This window comes from Anolis sagrei, chromosome 13 (genome assembly GCF_037176765.1).
Source record: "Anolis sagrei isolate rAnoSag1 chromosome 13, rAnoSag1.mat, whole genome shotgun sequence".
Lineage (NCBI taxonomy): Eukaryota > Metazoa > Chordata > Lepidosauria > Squamata > Dactyloidae > Anolis > Anolis sagrei.
Genome location: NC_090033.1, coordinates 1558293 through 1573897, shown reverse-complemented (window position 1 = coordinate 1573897; position 15605 = coordinate 1558293). Strand labels below are relative to the sequence as shown.

The following is a 15605-nucleotide window of genomic DNA, read 5'->3' as shown; positions in this document are numbered from 1 at the left end:
AAGCCAGACCTTGAAACTTCCAAGCCATTAAATGCTAATCAAGGTGGCCAATGACATGCCACATTATCACGGGGTGTCTGCGCCCCACATCACTGGAGAAATTACACTGCTTAGCCGGTATTGCTCCACCTGACATCCGCCGGGAAGGAGCAGCCAATAGTGAAAGGACCAAGGCAGAGACATCTCCAGCTCATCCCCTGTTTGGGTCTCAGCCAGCACATCAACAACTTAAATCTAGAAATAGTTTTCTAAGTTCTACAGAGACACTCACTGGAACACCCCAGCAAGCAAGAGTCCAAAAGTGGCAGGCTCAAACCCAAAACCTCAATCCATGGCTGATACAAAATGAGAGACTCCCCCCTGGGCACACAGAAGACGGGGCGACTTGGAAGGCGCTGAACAGACTGCGCTCTGGCACCAGGAGATGCAGAGCCAACCTCAAGAAATGGGGCCACAAAGTGGAATCCACGACATGCGAGTGTGGAGAAGAGCAAACCACTGACCACCTGTTGCGATGCAACTGGAGCCCTGCCACATGCACAAGGGAGGACCTTCTTGCGGCAACACCAGAGGCACTCCAAGTAGCCAGATACTGGTCAAAGGACATTTAATAGAATGCCAAGCTTGCAAACTTTGTGTTTTGTTTGTTTGTTTGTTTGTTAAAAAATGCAATACAACTGTTTGGTTTGCTCCTGACACGATAAATAAATAAGGTGGTCAATTGAAACATTCACACCTAGCTCCGACCACATTGGAATGGATGATGCCAGTTTGTGACTCCATCCTATGTTGGGGAATCCTCACCATCGACCTCTTCCATCTCATCCAACGCCTCCTTTGGTGTGCGGACTTTCGAGTAAAGGAACTTGAGGACTGCTCTGTCTTCCATCTTATGGTAGGACATCCTCACCATCAACGTCTTACATCTCATTGAACGTCTCCTTTGGTGTGCGGACTTTCGAGTAAAGGAACTTGAGGACTGCTCTGTCTTCCATCTTATGGTAGGACATCCTCACCATCAACGTCTTACATCTTATTGAACGTCTCCTTTGGTGTGCGGACTTTCGAGTAAAGGAACTTGAGGACTGCTCTGTCTTCCATCCTATGATGGGGAATCCTCACCATCAACCTCTTCCATGTCATCCAATGTCTCCTTTGGTGTGCGGACTTTCAAGTAAAGGAACTTGAGGACTGCTCTGTCTTCCATCTTATGGTAGGACATCCTCACCATCAACGTCTTACATCTCATTGAACGTCTCCTTTGGTGTGCGGACTTTCGAGTAAAGGAACTTGAGGACTGCTCTGTCTTCCATCCTATGATGGGGAATCCTCACCATCAACCTCTTCCATGTCATCCAATGTCTCCTTTGGTGTGCGGACTTTCAAGTAAAGGAACTTGAGGACTGCTCTGTCTTCCATCCTATGATGGGGAATCCTCAACATCAGCCTCTTCTATCTCATCGAACGTCTCCTTTGGTGTGTGGACTTTCAAGTAAAGGAACTTGAGGACTGCTCTGTCTTCCATCCTATGATGGGGAATCCTCACCATCAACCTCTTCCATGTCATCCAATGTCTCCTTTGGTGTGCGGACCTTCGAGTAAAGGAACTTGAGGATTCCGCTGGGTCCATTCTCAAACCTCACTCCACTTCAGCACCTGTAAAATCAAGACCGTTCTCTGTTCTGAGTTGTAAATTGGCACGTAACCTACAGAGACCTATATCATTACACATGTGCAGTTTCAGCATCCTGTGATAAATAGAAGTGGGTCGTATCATTACAAAAAGAGGGCGGCAGTTCAGAGGAAATGGGGCTGCTTTGTGCTATTTTCCCACTCAAATTAGCAACGGAGCCAAGGCTGCAGGGAGCAAAAGTGACCGCCTTTCCTGCCCGCGTTGCATCCTCAGCGTGCCTTCCCTTTACACCAAGCGAGGCTGAGCTAATAGCTTGCAACCCCCTGGACAATATTCGAAATACATTTGCCCTCTGGTATAGCTCCCCTTATTTGGAGCGCGGCTCAGAAGGACGGTGCTCTTGGGAGAACTGCAATCTCCTTGGCAGGAGAAACCTTGAAGAGGCAACAACAGGTGCTCCACTGCAAGCCGTATCCATTTCCTCCCCTCCCCATAGAACAGGGTTTCTCAATCTTCCTAATGCCACAACCCCTTACTACAGCTCCTCATATGATGGTGACCCTGAACCATAACATTATTTTCGTTGCTACTCCATAACTCCAATTTGGCTTCCGTTATTAATCATAACATAAATATCTGATATGCAGGGTGTATTTTCATTCACTGGATGAACACAAATACTCAATATGCCCAAATTTGAATACTGGTGCAGTTGGGAAGGAGATTGATTTTGTCATTTGGGAGTTGTAGTTTCTGGGATTCCTAGTTCACCTACAATCAAAGAGCATTCTGAACTCCACCAACAATGGAATTGAACCTTGAGGTTTGGAGTTATCGTTCATCTACATCTGGATGGAAATGGACCAAACTTGGCATGAATACTCAATCTGCCGAAGTGTGAACACTGGTGGAGTTTGGGGAAAATAGACCTTGTTATTTGGGAGCTGTAGTTGCTGGGATTTCTAGTTCACCTACAATCAAAGAGCATTCTGGACTCCCCCAACGATGGAATTGAACCAGACTTGGCACACAGAACTTCCAAGACCAACACAAATACTGTAAGGGTTTGGTGGGCATCAACTTTGAGTTTTGGGAGTTGTAGTTCACCTACATCCAGAGAGCACTGTGAACTCAAACAGTGATAGATCTGGACCAAACTTGGTACCAATACTCAATATGACCAAATGTGAACACTGGTGGATTTGGGGGAAAATAGACTTTGATATTTGAGAGTTGCAGTTGCTGGGATTTATAGTTAACCTACAATCAAAGAGCATTCTGAACTCCACCAATGATAAAATTGAACCAAACCTGGCACACAGAACACGACTGGGATTTCTAATTCACCTACAATCAAAGAGCATTCTGAACTCCACCAATGATGGAACTGAACCAAACTTGGCACACAGAACTTCCAAGACCAACACAAATACTGTGTTTGGTGGGTAACAACCTTCAGTTTTGGAGTTGTAGTTCACCGACATCCAGAGAGCACTGTGTACTCAAGCAGTGATAGATCTGGACCAAACTTGGAACCAATACTCAATATGACCAAATGTGAACACTGGTGGAGTTTGGAGAAAAATAGACCTTGACATTTGGGAGCTGTAGTTGCTGAGATTTATAGTTCACCTAAAATCAAAGACCATTCTTCGATTTTGGACACCATCTCTCCTGCTTCCATTGGGTGGGTCATGGTTCATCCTCTATCATCTTACTTTTCAGCTGCTTCTCAAATGTCCCGATCTTTCTCTCCCTTTTCCTTTTGTCCGCAACTTGCGTCAACTGGATTCAAAGTGGAGAGGAAGGAGACATATGTGAGACTATTTGCCATATAGGCTGTCCCATTGAGGAGGGGATAAGCTTGTTTTTTGCTGCTCCGGAGGATTCAAATTGCAGGGAAAGAAACTCCACCTTAACATTGGGAAGAACTCCCTGATGGTGAGAAGTGTATGGCAGTGGAATATGCTGCCTGGGAACCTGGTGGTGGCTCCTCCTCTGGAGGTTATTAAGCAAAAGCTGTTTGGCCATCTGTCGGGAGGGCTTCAATTGTGTATTCCTGGCAGGCAGCAGGGGGTTGGACTCAATGGCCTTTGGGCTCTCCTCCAACTGTAGGAATCTATCATATTATCATGTTCAACATTTACAGAAATGATCAGCCACTGCCAGAAGGAAGAGAGAGTTTCATCTATGCTGACGATCATGCCATCACTGCCCAAGCAGAGAGTTTTGAAATGGTTAAACAGAACCTCTCCGAAGCTTCAGATGCTCTTACTGCCTATTATAGGGAAAACCAGGTTGCTCCATCATTGTTTAACATTTTCACAAATGACCAACCACTGCCAGAAGGGACAGAGAGTTTCATTTACGCTGATGATCATGCCATCACCACTCAAGCTTTGAAATGGTTGAACAGAAGCTCTCTGAAGCTTGCTCCATCAATGCTTAATATTTACTCAAATGACCAGCCACTGCCAGAAGGGACAGAGAGTTTCATCTACGCTGACGATCGTGCCATCACCACTCAAACAGGGTGCTTTGAAATGGTTGAAGAGAAGCTCTCCAAAGCTTTAGGTGCTCTTACTGCCTATCACAGGCAGGGGAAACCAGGTTGTAACATCAATGTTTAACATTTACAGAAATGACCAGCCACTGCCAGAAGGGACAGAGAGTTTTATCTATGCTGATGATCATGCCATCACCACTCAAGCAGAGAGCTTTGAAATGGTTGAACAGAAGCTCTTCAAAGCTTGCTCCAATGCTTAATATTTACACAAATGACCAGCCACTGCCAGAAGGGACAGAGAGTTTCATCTATGCTGACGATCGTGCCATCACCACTTAAGTAGAGAGCTTTGAAATGGTTGAACAGAATCTCTCTGAAGCTTTAGGTGCTCTTACTGCCTATTACAGGAAAAACCAGGTTGCACCATCAATGTTTAACATGTACACAAATGACGAGCCACTGCCTGAAGGGACAGAGAGTTCCATCTATGCTGACGATCATGCCATCACCGCCCAAACAGAGAGTTTTGAAATGGTTGCACAGAATCTCTCCGAAGCTTTAGGTTCTCTTGTTGCCTATTACAGGGGAAATCAGCAGATTCTTAATCCATCTAAAATACAGGCGTAGGCTTTTCACCTGAAAAAGAGACAAGCATTGACCTCTAAAGATCACCTGGGAAGGAATTGCAGCACACCCAAATACTTGTGAGTTACCCTGGACCGTGCTCGGAATTATTCAATATATTACCCTTCCTAGGGCACTCGAGCAAAAGCAAACTGCTGTATCCTCCGTTAAGGAGTCCTCACTGGACTCCAAGGCAGTGAGTTCCATTGTTGAACAGCTCTAAGTGGAATCTCCTTTCCTGTCCTTTGGACCCCTGGCTCCAAGTCCTGCTCTATCTACACGGGTGGGACCAATGGGCAATGTCTTGGGCTGGTCCGTTGGAGGGAAGAACTCTCCCAAAATAAGGCTCTCCCACTTTGCTTCCATAAAAGGTGGCCAAGATCCTTGTTCCCCGGGGGTCTCCTCGAGTGCTGAGCATTCTCTTTCCAGAAGTAAAAGGGAGTGGCTCCACTCTCTTCCCTATCTTTTCACTCCGCTCGGCCACCAGCAAGTCCAGGGGTTGCTTCTCCAAAAGCCGAGAAAATGGTGAGTCCCGAACGGCTGCTCTTTGCTCGTCTTTGAGAACGCGTCTCTTTTCCCCAGCGTAGATGGAGGAACAGATCAGCTCGTTTCAAGGTCCTAGACTGGGAGTTGGGACCCCTGGGGGAGGTCGCAAGGGGGTGTCAAAGGGGTCGCCAAAGACCACCAGAAAAGTCAGTATTTTCTGTTCGTTCTGGGGGTTCTGTATGGGAAATTTGGCCCAATTCCATCGTTGGTGGGGTTCAGAATGCTCCTTGATTGTAGGTGAACTATAAATCCCAGCAACTACAACTCCCAAATGTCAAGGTCTATTTCCCCCAAACTCCACCAGTGTTCACATTTGGGTATATTATTTGTGCCAAGTATTTTATGTTGGCCATGGAAATTCTGTGTGGGAAGTTTGGCCTAATTCTATAGTTGGTGGAGTTCAGAATGCTCTTTGATTGTAGGTGAACTATAAATCCCAGCAACTGCAGGTTTCCCCCAAACTCCACCAGTGTTCACATTTGGGCATACTGAGTATTCGTGCCATGTTTGTTTCAGATCCATCATTGTTTGAGTCCACAATTCTCTCTAGATGTAGGTGAACTACAACTCCAAAACTCAAGGCCAATGCCCACCAAACCTTCCAGTATTTTCTATTGGTCATGGGAGCTCTGTGTGCCAAACAGGGTTCAATTCCATTCTTGTGGAGTTCAGAATGCTCTTTGATCGTAGGTGAACTAGAAATCGCAGCAACTGCAACTCCCAAATGTCAAGGTCTATTTTCCCCAAAGTCCGCTAGTGTTCATATTGAGTATTCATGCCAAGTTTGGTCCAGACCTATTATTCTTTGAGTCCACTGTGTTCTTTGGATGTAGGTGAACTACAACTCCCAAACTCAAGGTCAATGCCCACCAAGCCCCTTTAATATTTTCTCTTGGTCATGGGAGTTCTGTGTGCCAAGTTTGGTTCAATTCCATTGTTGGTGGAGTTCAGAATTATCTTTGATTGTAGGTGAACTAGAAATCCCAGCAACTTCAACTCCCAAATGTCAAGGTCTATTTCCCCCAAACTCCACTAGAGTTCATATTGGGTATTCATGCCAAGTTTGGTCCAGATCCATCAGTGTTTGAGTCCACAGAGCTCTCTGGATGTAGGTGAACTACAACTCCAAAACTCAAGGTCAATGCCCATCATCATTATCATAAGCGGTCCCTCTTCTAATATTTTCTCTTGGTCATGGGAGTTCTGTGTGCCAAGTTTGGTTCAATTCCATTGTTGGTGGAGTTCAGAATGGTCTTTGATTCCGCAATTCTCTCTGGATGTAGGTGAACTACAACTCCAAAACTCAAGGCCAATGCCCACCAAACCTTCCAGTATTTTCTATTGGTCATGGGAGCTCTGTGTGCCAAGTTTGGTTCAATTCCATTGTTGGTGGAGTTCAGAATGGTCTTTGATTGTAGGTGAACTAGAAATCTCAGCAACTACAACTCCCAAGTGACAAAATCAACCCCACCAGTATTCAAATTTGGGTGTATCGGGTATTTGTGCCAAATTTGGTCCAGTGAATGAAAATGCATCTTGCATATCAGACCAATGATCCGATATGCAAGATGCATCTTTTCTAGTTGAAGCACATGAGGGACTCTGAGCTGAGCAACACCTCCCTCTACTGGCCTCCTCAGAAGTAGCCTTCATGTTGAAAGTAGGCAACTCAGTGTAGATCCATATAATGCCTTTCAAATTGCATTCCATGGGTCCGTATACTAACGATATCATCATCATAAGTGGCCCATAAATCTGATTGTCTTCTAGAAGCAGAGTCTTGGTGGTGGTTCCATCAGTGACTGTAGGAACCTAATCTGGATTAGCATGGTCCATCACATTCATGGGCAACCTTCAGCCCTCCAGGTGTTTTGGACTTCCACAATTCCTAACAGTCAATCTAAGCTTGACCAAAAACTGATTTGTAACCCTTTTAGTACTAATGTTGGAGAGTGGTCCCTGGTCAAAGTGGTTCCTGGTCAAAGTGGTCCCTGGTCAAAGTGGTCCCTGGTCAAAATGGTCCCTGTTAAAGTGGTCCCTGGTCAAAGAGGTCCCCAGTCAAGTGGTCCCTGGTCAAAGTGGTCCCTGGTCAAAGTGGTCCCTGGTCAATGTGGTCCCTGGTCAAGTGGTCCTTGGTCAATGTGGTCCCTCATCAGTGTGGACCCTGTTAAAATGGTCCCTGGTCAAAGTGGCCCCTGGTCAAAGTGGACCCCGATCAAGCTGTCCCCGATCAAGTGGTCCCTGGTGAAGTGGTCCCTGGTCAAAATGGTCCCTGTTAAAGTTGTCCCTGGTCAAAGAGGTCCCCGGTGAAGTGGTCCCTGGTCAATGTGGTCCCCATTCAAGTGGTCCCTGGCCAAGTGGTCAATGGTCAAAGTGGTCCCTATTAAAGTGGTCCCTGGTCAAAGAGGTCCCCAGTCAAGTGGTCCCTAGTCAATGTGGTCCCTGGTCAAAGTGGTCCTTGGTCAAAGTGTCCCTGGTCAAAGTGGTCCCCAGTCAAAATGGTCCCTCATCAAAATGGTCCCTGGTCAAAGTGGTCCCTGATCAAGTGATCACTGGTGAAGTGGTCCCTTTTCAAGTGGTTCCTGTTCAAGTGATTCCTGGTCAAAGTGGTCCCTGGTCAATGTGGTCCCTGGTCAAAGTGGTCCCCATTCAAGTGGTCCCTGGCCAAGTGGTCAATGGTCAAAGTGGTCCCTGTTAAAGTGGTCCCTGGTCAAAGAGGTCCCCGGTCAAGTGGTCCCTAGTCAATGTGGTCCCTGGTTAAAGTGGTCCTTGGTCAAAGTGGTCAAAGTGGTCCCTGGTCATAGTGTCCGTGATCAAAGTCGATGATTTTTCTGAACCAATGGGTTTAAGGTGTGCTAAATGTTTGATTGCAAAGCCTATCAATTCTGTATTCGTGTAGTAACCTCCCGTTCTGAGAATGCCAAACTGTAATACTCAACTCTGGGTCAGCATTGCCAAATCGTCCTTAACCTATGGCTTTCCTCTGCAGACAGAGGCGTTGACGCCAGCGCAGATCACTGAGTACAAGGGCATCTTTGAGATGTTTGACGAAGAGGGGAACGACTTGGTGAAAACGTCCGAGCTGGAGCGGCTCATGAGCCTGATCGGCATCAACCCAACCAAGAGGGAACTGGTGACGATGGCAAAGGATGTGGACAAAGACAGTAAGCGAACCGGCACGTGCCTCCGAGCCCCGAGCCCTTCTCTCTTGGCTTCTCTAGAAAGAGGTTTGGCCCAAAACTAGGCCGGTGAAGCCCTATGGAGATGCCGAGGGCCAGATCCAACCGTTCTAGATTCAGATAAACATGTATCTCCTTTGCCCAGTACATAAGTGTTGGTAGTATCTCCATTTTAAGTACTTAGAATCATAGAATCATGGAAGAGACCTCCTGGGCCATCCAGTCCAACCTCCTGACAAGAAGCAGCAAAATTACATTCAAAGCACCCCTGACAGATGGCCACCCAGCCTCCAAAGAAGGAGCCTCCACCACACTCCAGAGAGTTCCGCTTAGCTTAAACAGGAAACACTCAACTGCTAGCTTCAAAGAAAAGGGGACAATCACTCACTTAGCTGCTGACCTGAGTTAAGAGGGAGCACAAGAGGGAGCGCTAGTGTGGGGCTCCAGGGCTTTAGGGTTGCAAGGGAGTAGCCTCTGAGCCTCGTGCTCTTATCCACTTTGGGAGATTGCTCTTGTTACATCCCAAATAGATTACTGCAACACGCACTATGTGGGGCTGCCTTTGAAGACTGTTCGGAAACTCACTGGAGTGTCATACAGGGAGCATACCACCCCTTTTTTGTGTCAGCTCCACTGGCTGCCAGTCCAGTTCCAAGCACAATTCAAAGTGCTGGTTTTGACCTATAAAACCCTATACGGTTCCGGCACAGCGTACCTGCTGGCTTCAAAGAACAGGGAACCATCACTCACTTAACTGTTAACCTGAGTTAAGTGAGTGAGGGAGCAAGAGGGAGCGCTAGAGCGGGAGTCCAAGGCTTTAGGGCTTCAAGGGAGCAGCCTCTGAGCCTCGTGCTCTTGTCTGCTTTGGGAGATTGCTGTGCCCTTTGCTCTTGTCTGCTTTGAGGAATTTGGATTAGTTGATTTTGTGTGGTTTTTTATTCCTGGTTTGTTTGGCTTCATGAAGTGAGAGAGTAAGAGGGGGAGGGGGACTGGAATGAGGACATGAGGAAGAAAAGGATGTTTAGAATCAGAGAAACATAGAGTTGGAAGAGACCTCGTGGACCATCCAGTCCAACCCACTGCCAAGATGCAGGAAAATTGCATTCAAAGCACCCCTGACAGATGGCCATCCAGCCTCCAAAGAAGGAGCTTCCACCACACTCCGGGGCAGAGAGTTCCACTTAGTATCTTAAACATATATCTTAAATCATAGCTTAAACAGGAAACAACACTCACTCAACTGCTAGCTTCAAAGAAAAGGGAACCATCACTCACTTAACTGCTGACCTGAGTTAAGAGGTAACGCAAGAGGGAGTGCTAGTGCAGGAGTCCAAGGCTTTAGGGCTTCAAGGGAGCAGCCTCTGAGCCTCGTGCTCTTATCCACTTTGGGAGATTGCTGGCCCCTTTGCTCTTATCCGCTTTGAACAGGGAACCATCACTCACTTAACTGCTGACCTGAGTTAAGAGGGAACGCAAGAGGGAGCGCTAGTGCAGGAGTCCAAGGCTTTAGGGCTTCAAGGGAGCAGCCTCTGAGCCTCGTGCTCTTATCCACTTTGGGAGATTGCTGGCCCCTTTGCTCTTATCCGCTTTGAACAGGGAACCATCACTCACTTAACTGCTGACCTGAGTTAAGAGGGAACGCAAGAGGGAGCGCTAGTGTGGGAGTCCAAGGTTTTAGGGCTTCAGGGGGGCAGCCTATGGGCCACGTGCTTTTGTCTACTTTTGTCCACTGGCTGCCGGTCCAGTTCCGAGCACAATTCAAAGTGCTGGTTTTGACCTATAAAACCCTATATGGTTCCGGCCCAGCGTACCTGTTCGTATCTCCTTCTATGTCCCACCTCAGAACTTAAGATCTTCTAAAGGAGCCCTGCTCTTGACTCTGCCTGTGTCGCAAATGCGCTTGGTGGGGATGAGAGACAGGAACTTTTCGGTGGTGGCCCCCCACCCGTGGAATTCGCTCCCCAGGGAAATTAGGTCATTTTCATCCCTCCTCTCCTTTAGAAAGAAGTTAAAAACATGGATGTAGGACCAGGCCTTTGAGTAATTATGTGAACAATGACAACGACAACAATGACTTTGATAATTGACTGCGGACAAGTTTGGAATCCATCGAAATCCTTCCCCGCCTTCACCTCTCCTTCCTTCCCCCAGATAAAGGCACCTTCAACTGCGACGCCTTCCTCGTTTTGATGGGAATCTACCACGAGAAGTCCAAAAACCAAGACGAAGAGTTGAGAGCGGCCTTCAAAGTCTTCGACCAAGAACACAAAGGCTACATTGAGTGGAACACCTTGAAGTAAGTGGCAGGAGGCATTCGGAAGGTATCCAAACGTCGAGGACATCCCCAGAACTCCAGAGTGAATGGAGTAGCAGGGAGGAAGAGGAGGGTTGCATCTCCACCAGGCATGGGCCAACTTGAGTCCTCCTGGTGTTTTGGACTTCAACTCCCACAATTCCTAACACTCTCAGACCCCTTCCTTTCCCCGCTCAGCTGCTTAAATGGAGACCCCAAGTTTGCCCATGCTTGTTTTAGAACCTAGGTAACAACCAAACAATGGTAGGGCCTGAGCTTCCCTGATCTACGAGGGTTGAATGAAAAGTAATGCCTCCACCTTTGTAACTCCTCAACAGATGGCAGTACTGGTATGCAGCAGGTACTGGCTTCTTCAGTAGACTCTCCTCTACAGTTCCATTTTGGCAGGAAGCCTTAGCATTGAATAGTTGTGTTGTTAAAGTGAAAAGTAAAGCCTCCACATTCGTAACTCCTCAACAGATGGCAGTACTGGTATGCTGCAGGTACTGGCTTCTTCAGTAGACTCTCCTCTACAGTTCCATTTTGGGGGGAAGCCTTAGCATTGAATGGTTGTGTTGTTAAAGTGAAAAGTAAAGCCTCCACCTTTGTAACTCCTCAACAGATGGCAGTACTGGTATGCAGCAGGTACTGGCTTCTTCAGTAGACTCTCCTCTACAGTTCCATTTTGGGGGGAAGCCTTAGCATTGAATGGTTGTGTTGTTAAAGTGAAAAGTAAAGCCTCCATCTTCGTAACGCCTCAACAGATGGCAGTACTGGTATGTGGCAGGTACTGGCTTGTTCAGTAGACTCTCCTCTACAGTTCCATTTTGGCAGGAAGCCTTAGCATTGAATGGTTGTGCGAAGTATGGAACCCTGTGCAGACAGTTGGTCAATGCAACTTAGGCAACGTGCAGTCATTGAATCCTTGACAGCAGAAGGTGTCAGCCCAAAGGAGATTCATCAGAGAATGCAAGCTGTTTATGGTGATTGTGTGGATGTGAGTACTGTGCGTCGTTGGGTGGTTAAGTTTAAAGATGTTGAGGTGGGAACATCTGACTTGCGTGACAAACAAAGAGTTGGACGTCCTGTGACAGCAACCACTGAGTTTCACAAGCAAAAGGTGGACAGATTGATTCAGGGCGATCGTCGTATCACTCAAAGAGAAATTTCAAGCATAATCGGCATTTCACGTGTGGGTCACATTATTGCTTTGCTTGGCTATCGGAAGATCTGTGCACGATGGGTACCCAGGATGCTGATGCCTGAAATGAAAGTGCTCAGACTTGAAACTTCAGAGACCGGATCTCACCACCCTACGGCATCCTCCATACAGTCCAGATTTAGCACTGTCTGACTTCCATCTGTTCCCGATAATGAAAGAAGATCTGCCGGGACATCATGATGCTTCTGATGAAGACGTTGAGAGAACTGTGAGATGCTGGTTGCGGAAAGAGAGTGTCGACTTCTTCCATGACGACTTCAGAAAACTTGTTCATTGTTGGTAGAAATGTATCCAATTGTCTGGTAGTTGTATGGAAAAGTGAATAGTGGTAGTTAAAGAGTACATTCTAAGGATTATTTCTGCGTTTGGTTTATTCAAACATTCCCATCCAAACCCAAGTAATGAAGGCGGAGGCATTACTTTTCATTCATCATTGGTAGAAATGTATCCAATTGTCTGGTGGTTGTGTGGAAAAGTAAATCGTGGTAGTTAAAGAGCACCTTCTAAGGATTATTTCTGCGTTTGGTTTATTAAAACATTCCCATCCAAACCCAAGTAACGAAGGCGGAGGCATTACTTTTCATTCATCGTTGGTAGAAATGTATCCAATTGTCTGGTGGTTGTGTGGAAAAGTAAATCGTGGTAGTTAAAGAGTACATTCTAAGGATTATTTCTGCGTTTGGTTTATTCAAACATTCCCATCCAAACCCAAGTAACGAAGGGGGAGGCATTACTTTTCATTCATCGTTGGTAGAAATGTATCCAATTGTCTGGTGGTTGTGTGGAAAAGTAAATCGTGGTAGTTAAAGAGCACCTTCTAAGGATTATTTCTGCATTTGGTTTATTAAAACATTCCCATCCAAACCCAAGTAACGAAGACGGAGGCATTACTTTTCATTCATCATTGGTAGAAATGTATCCAATTGTCTGGTGGTTGTGTGGAAAAGTAAATCGTGGTAGTTAAAGAGCACCTTCTAAGGATTATTTCTGCGTTTGGTTTATTAAAACATTCCCATCCAAACCCAAGTAACGAAGGCGGAGGCATTACTTTTCATTCATCGTTGGTAGAAATGTATCCAATTGTCTGGTGGTTGTGTGGAAAAGTAAATCGTGGTAGTTAAAGAGTACATTCTAAGGATTATTTCTGCGTTTGGTTTATTCAAACATTCCCATCCAAACCCAAGTAACGAAGACGGAGGCATTACTTTTCATTCATCGTTGGTAGAAATGTATCCAATTGTCTGGTGGTTGTGTGGAAAAGTAAATCGTGGTAGTTAAAGAGCAAGTAACGAAGGTGATCTCTGTTTTCCTTAGGTATGTGCTGACAAATGCTGGAGAGCCATTGGATGAACATGAAGCGGAGCTCATGATGAAAGAAGCCGACAAGGACGGGGATGGGACCATTGATTATGAAGGTACTGGGAATGGAAACAAGTGGCAAAGGCAAACCTTCTCTGAATATATCTTAGCAAGAGAATCCTATAATCCAGCGTTTCTCAACTTAGGGGTCGCGACCACTGGGGGGGTCGTGAAGGAGTTTCAAAGGGGTCGCCAAAGACCACCAGAAAACATCTATTTCTGAAGGTCTTAGGAATGCTCTTTGGCCGAGAAGGCTGAAGATCTCTCCACCTTCTCTTCTTCTTTGGAAACAAGGGTGAATCTGCCCACCAAAAGTCCTCCTCCGCTGTGATTGGCTGGCCTCTCAGACAAGGGGGGGGGGGCTGTTCCCGAGACTCCAAGCGGGGAGGGGAGAGCAGGCGTGTTCAGTGTGCATGTGTGGGCGAGGGAGAGCGTGCGAGGCTGGAGGGAAGTTCACGCCAGGGAGTCCCTCCAAGGCATGGGGGTTCTGTATGGGAAGTCTGGCCCAATTCTATCGTTTGTGGGGTTCAGAATGCTCTATTCTATAAATCCCAAATGTCAAGGTCTATTTCCTCCAAACTACACCAGTGTTCACACTTGGGTAAATTGAGTATTCATGCCAAGTTTGGTCCAGATCCATCATGGTTTGAGTCCACAGTACTCTCTGGATGTAGGTGAACTACAACTCCCAAAACTCAAGGTCAATGCCCACCAAACTCTGTTGGTCATGAGATTTCTGTGTGCCAAGTTTGGTTCAATTCCATCGTTGGTGGACTTCAGAATGCTCTTTGATTGTAGGTGACCTATAAATCCCAGCAACCACAACTCCCAAATGTCAAGGTCTGTTTCCCCCCAACTCCACCAGTGTTCACACTTCATGCCAAGTTTGGTCCAGATCCATCATGGTTTGAGTCCACAGTACTCTCTGGATGTAGGTGAACTACAACTCCCAAAACTCAAGGTCAATGCCCACCAAACCCTGTTGGTCATGGGATTTCTGTGTGCCAAGTTTGGTTCAATTCCATCGTTGGTGGACTTCAGAATGCTCTTTGATTGTAGGTGAACTATAAATACCAGCAACTACAACTCCCAAATGTTAAGGTCTGTTTCCCCCGAACTCCATCAGTGTTCACACTTGGACAGACTGAGTATTCATGCCAAGTTTGGTCCAGATGTATCTGGATGTAGATGAACTACAACTCCAAAACTCAAGGTCAATGCCCACCAAATAATTCCAGTATTTTCTGTTGGTCATGGGAGTTCTGTGTGCCAAGTTTGGTTCAATTCCATTATTGGTGGACTTCAGGATGCTCTTTGATTGTAGGTGAACTATAAATCCCAGCAACTACAACTCCCAAATGTCAAGGTCTAATTTCCCCAAACTCCACCAGTATTCATATTGAGTATTCATGCCAAGTTTGGTCCAGATCCATCATAGTTTGAGTCCACAGCACTCTCTGGATGCAGGTGTACTACAACTTCCAAAACTCAAGGTCAATGTCCACCAAACCCTGTTGGTCCTGGGAGTTCTGTGTGCCAAGTTTGGTTCAATTCCATCGTTGGTGGTGTTCAGAATGCTCTTTGATTGTAGGTGAACTAAAAATCCCAGCAACTACAACTCCCAAACGACAAAACCAATTCCCACCAGGATTCAAAGTTCCTGTTATCCACACGTGTGTGCCTGTGCTTCTCTCTTCCAGAATTCGTGGCCATGATGACTGGTGAATCTTTCAAACTGACCCAATAAAGCTCGCCGGGAGAAAGGAATGATCGGGAACGATTCTCTGGATGATTCGCCGTATTTACTTCTCGAAGTGGAAATGCACAAAATGGGTCGCCTTTTCCTGAGGCCGAGGTGTAATGAAAATATCGCTCTCCAATGGCAAAAGTCAGCAAAGAGGAATGACAGCTCGCGACTGCAATCTCACTTCGCCATGCAACGGATTTCTTTTCCACGCTCAGAACGCAAGCGGTAACCGTTCCTCAAGGGTTTTTTTCAATAAAACAAAACAAAACAAATTATTTTTAAAAAGTAATTGTCCAAATTGTGGGGAAAACGTTCTACTTTACTTACTTACTTAGGCGATCCCTAAGTAGTGGGCAGGGTCATGCAAATTCTACACCAATGGAGAGTCAGGAACACTGGGATGTCTGCGGTGGAGGAAACACATATAATCTAGGATGGAATTGTCCCCATTTGAAAGACTTCACTTAGGTGGTGGGCAGTGTGATGTTTGTTGACA

The 15605-nt window shown here is 46.3% G+C and overlaps 1 protein-coding gene across 1 annotated transcript; it reads left to right on the top strand.

Annotated features, from left to right (window-relative positions):
- Positions 1–5179: 5179 nt before the first annotated feature.
- On the top strand, positions 5180–15379 carry CALML6 (calmodulin like 6). Its single transcript, XM_060759042.2, has 5 exons — positions 5180–5288; positions 8299–8473; positions 10640–10784; positions 13318–13418; positions 15063–15379. The coding sequence occupies exons 1-5, from the start codon at positions 5286–5288 to the stop codon at positions 15107–15109; spliced, it is 471 nt and encodes a 156-aa protein (XP_060615025.1). The 5' UTR covers positions 5180–5285; the 3' UTR covers positions 15110–15379.
- Positions 15380–15605: the final 226 nt, after the last annotated feature.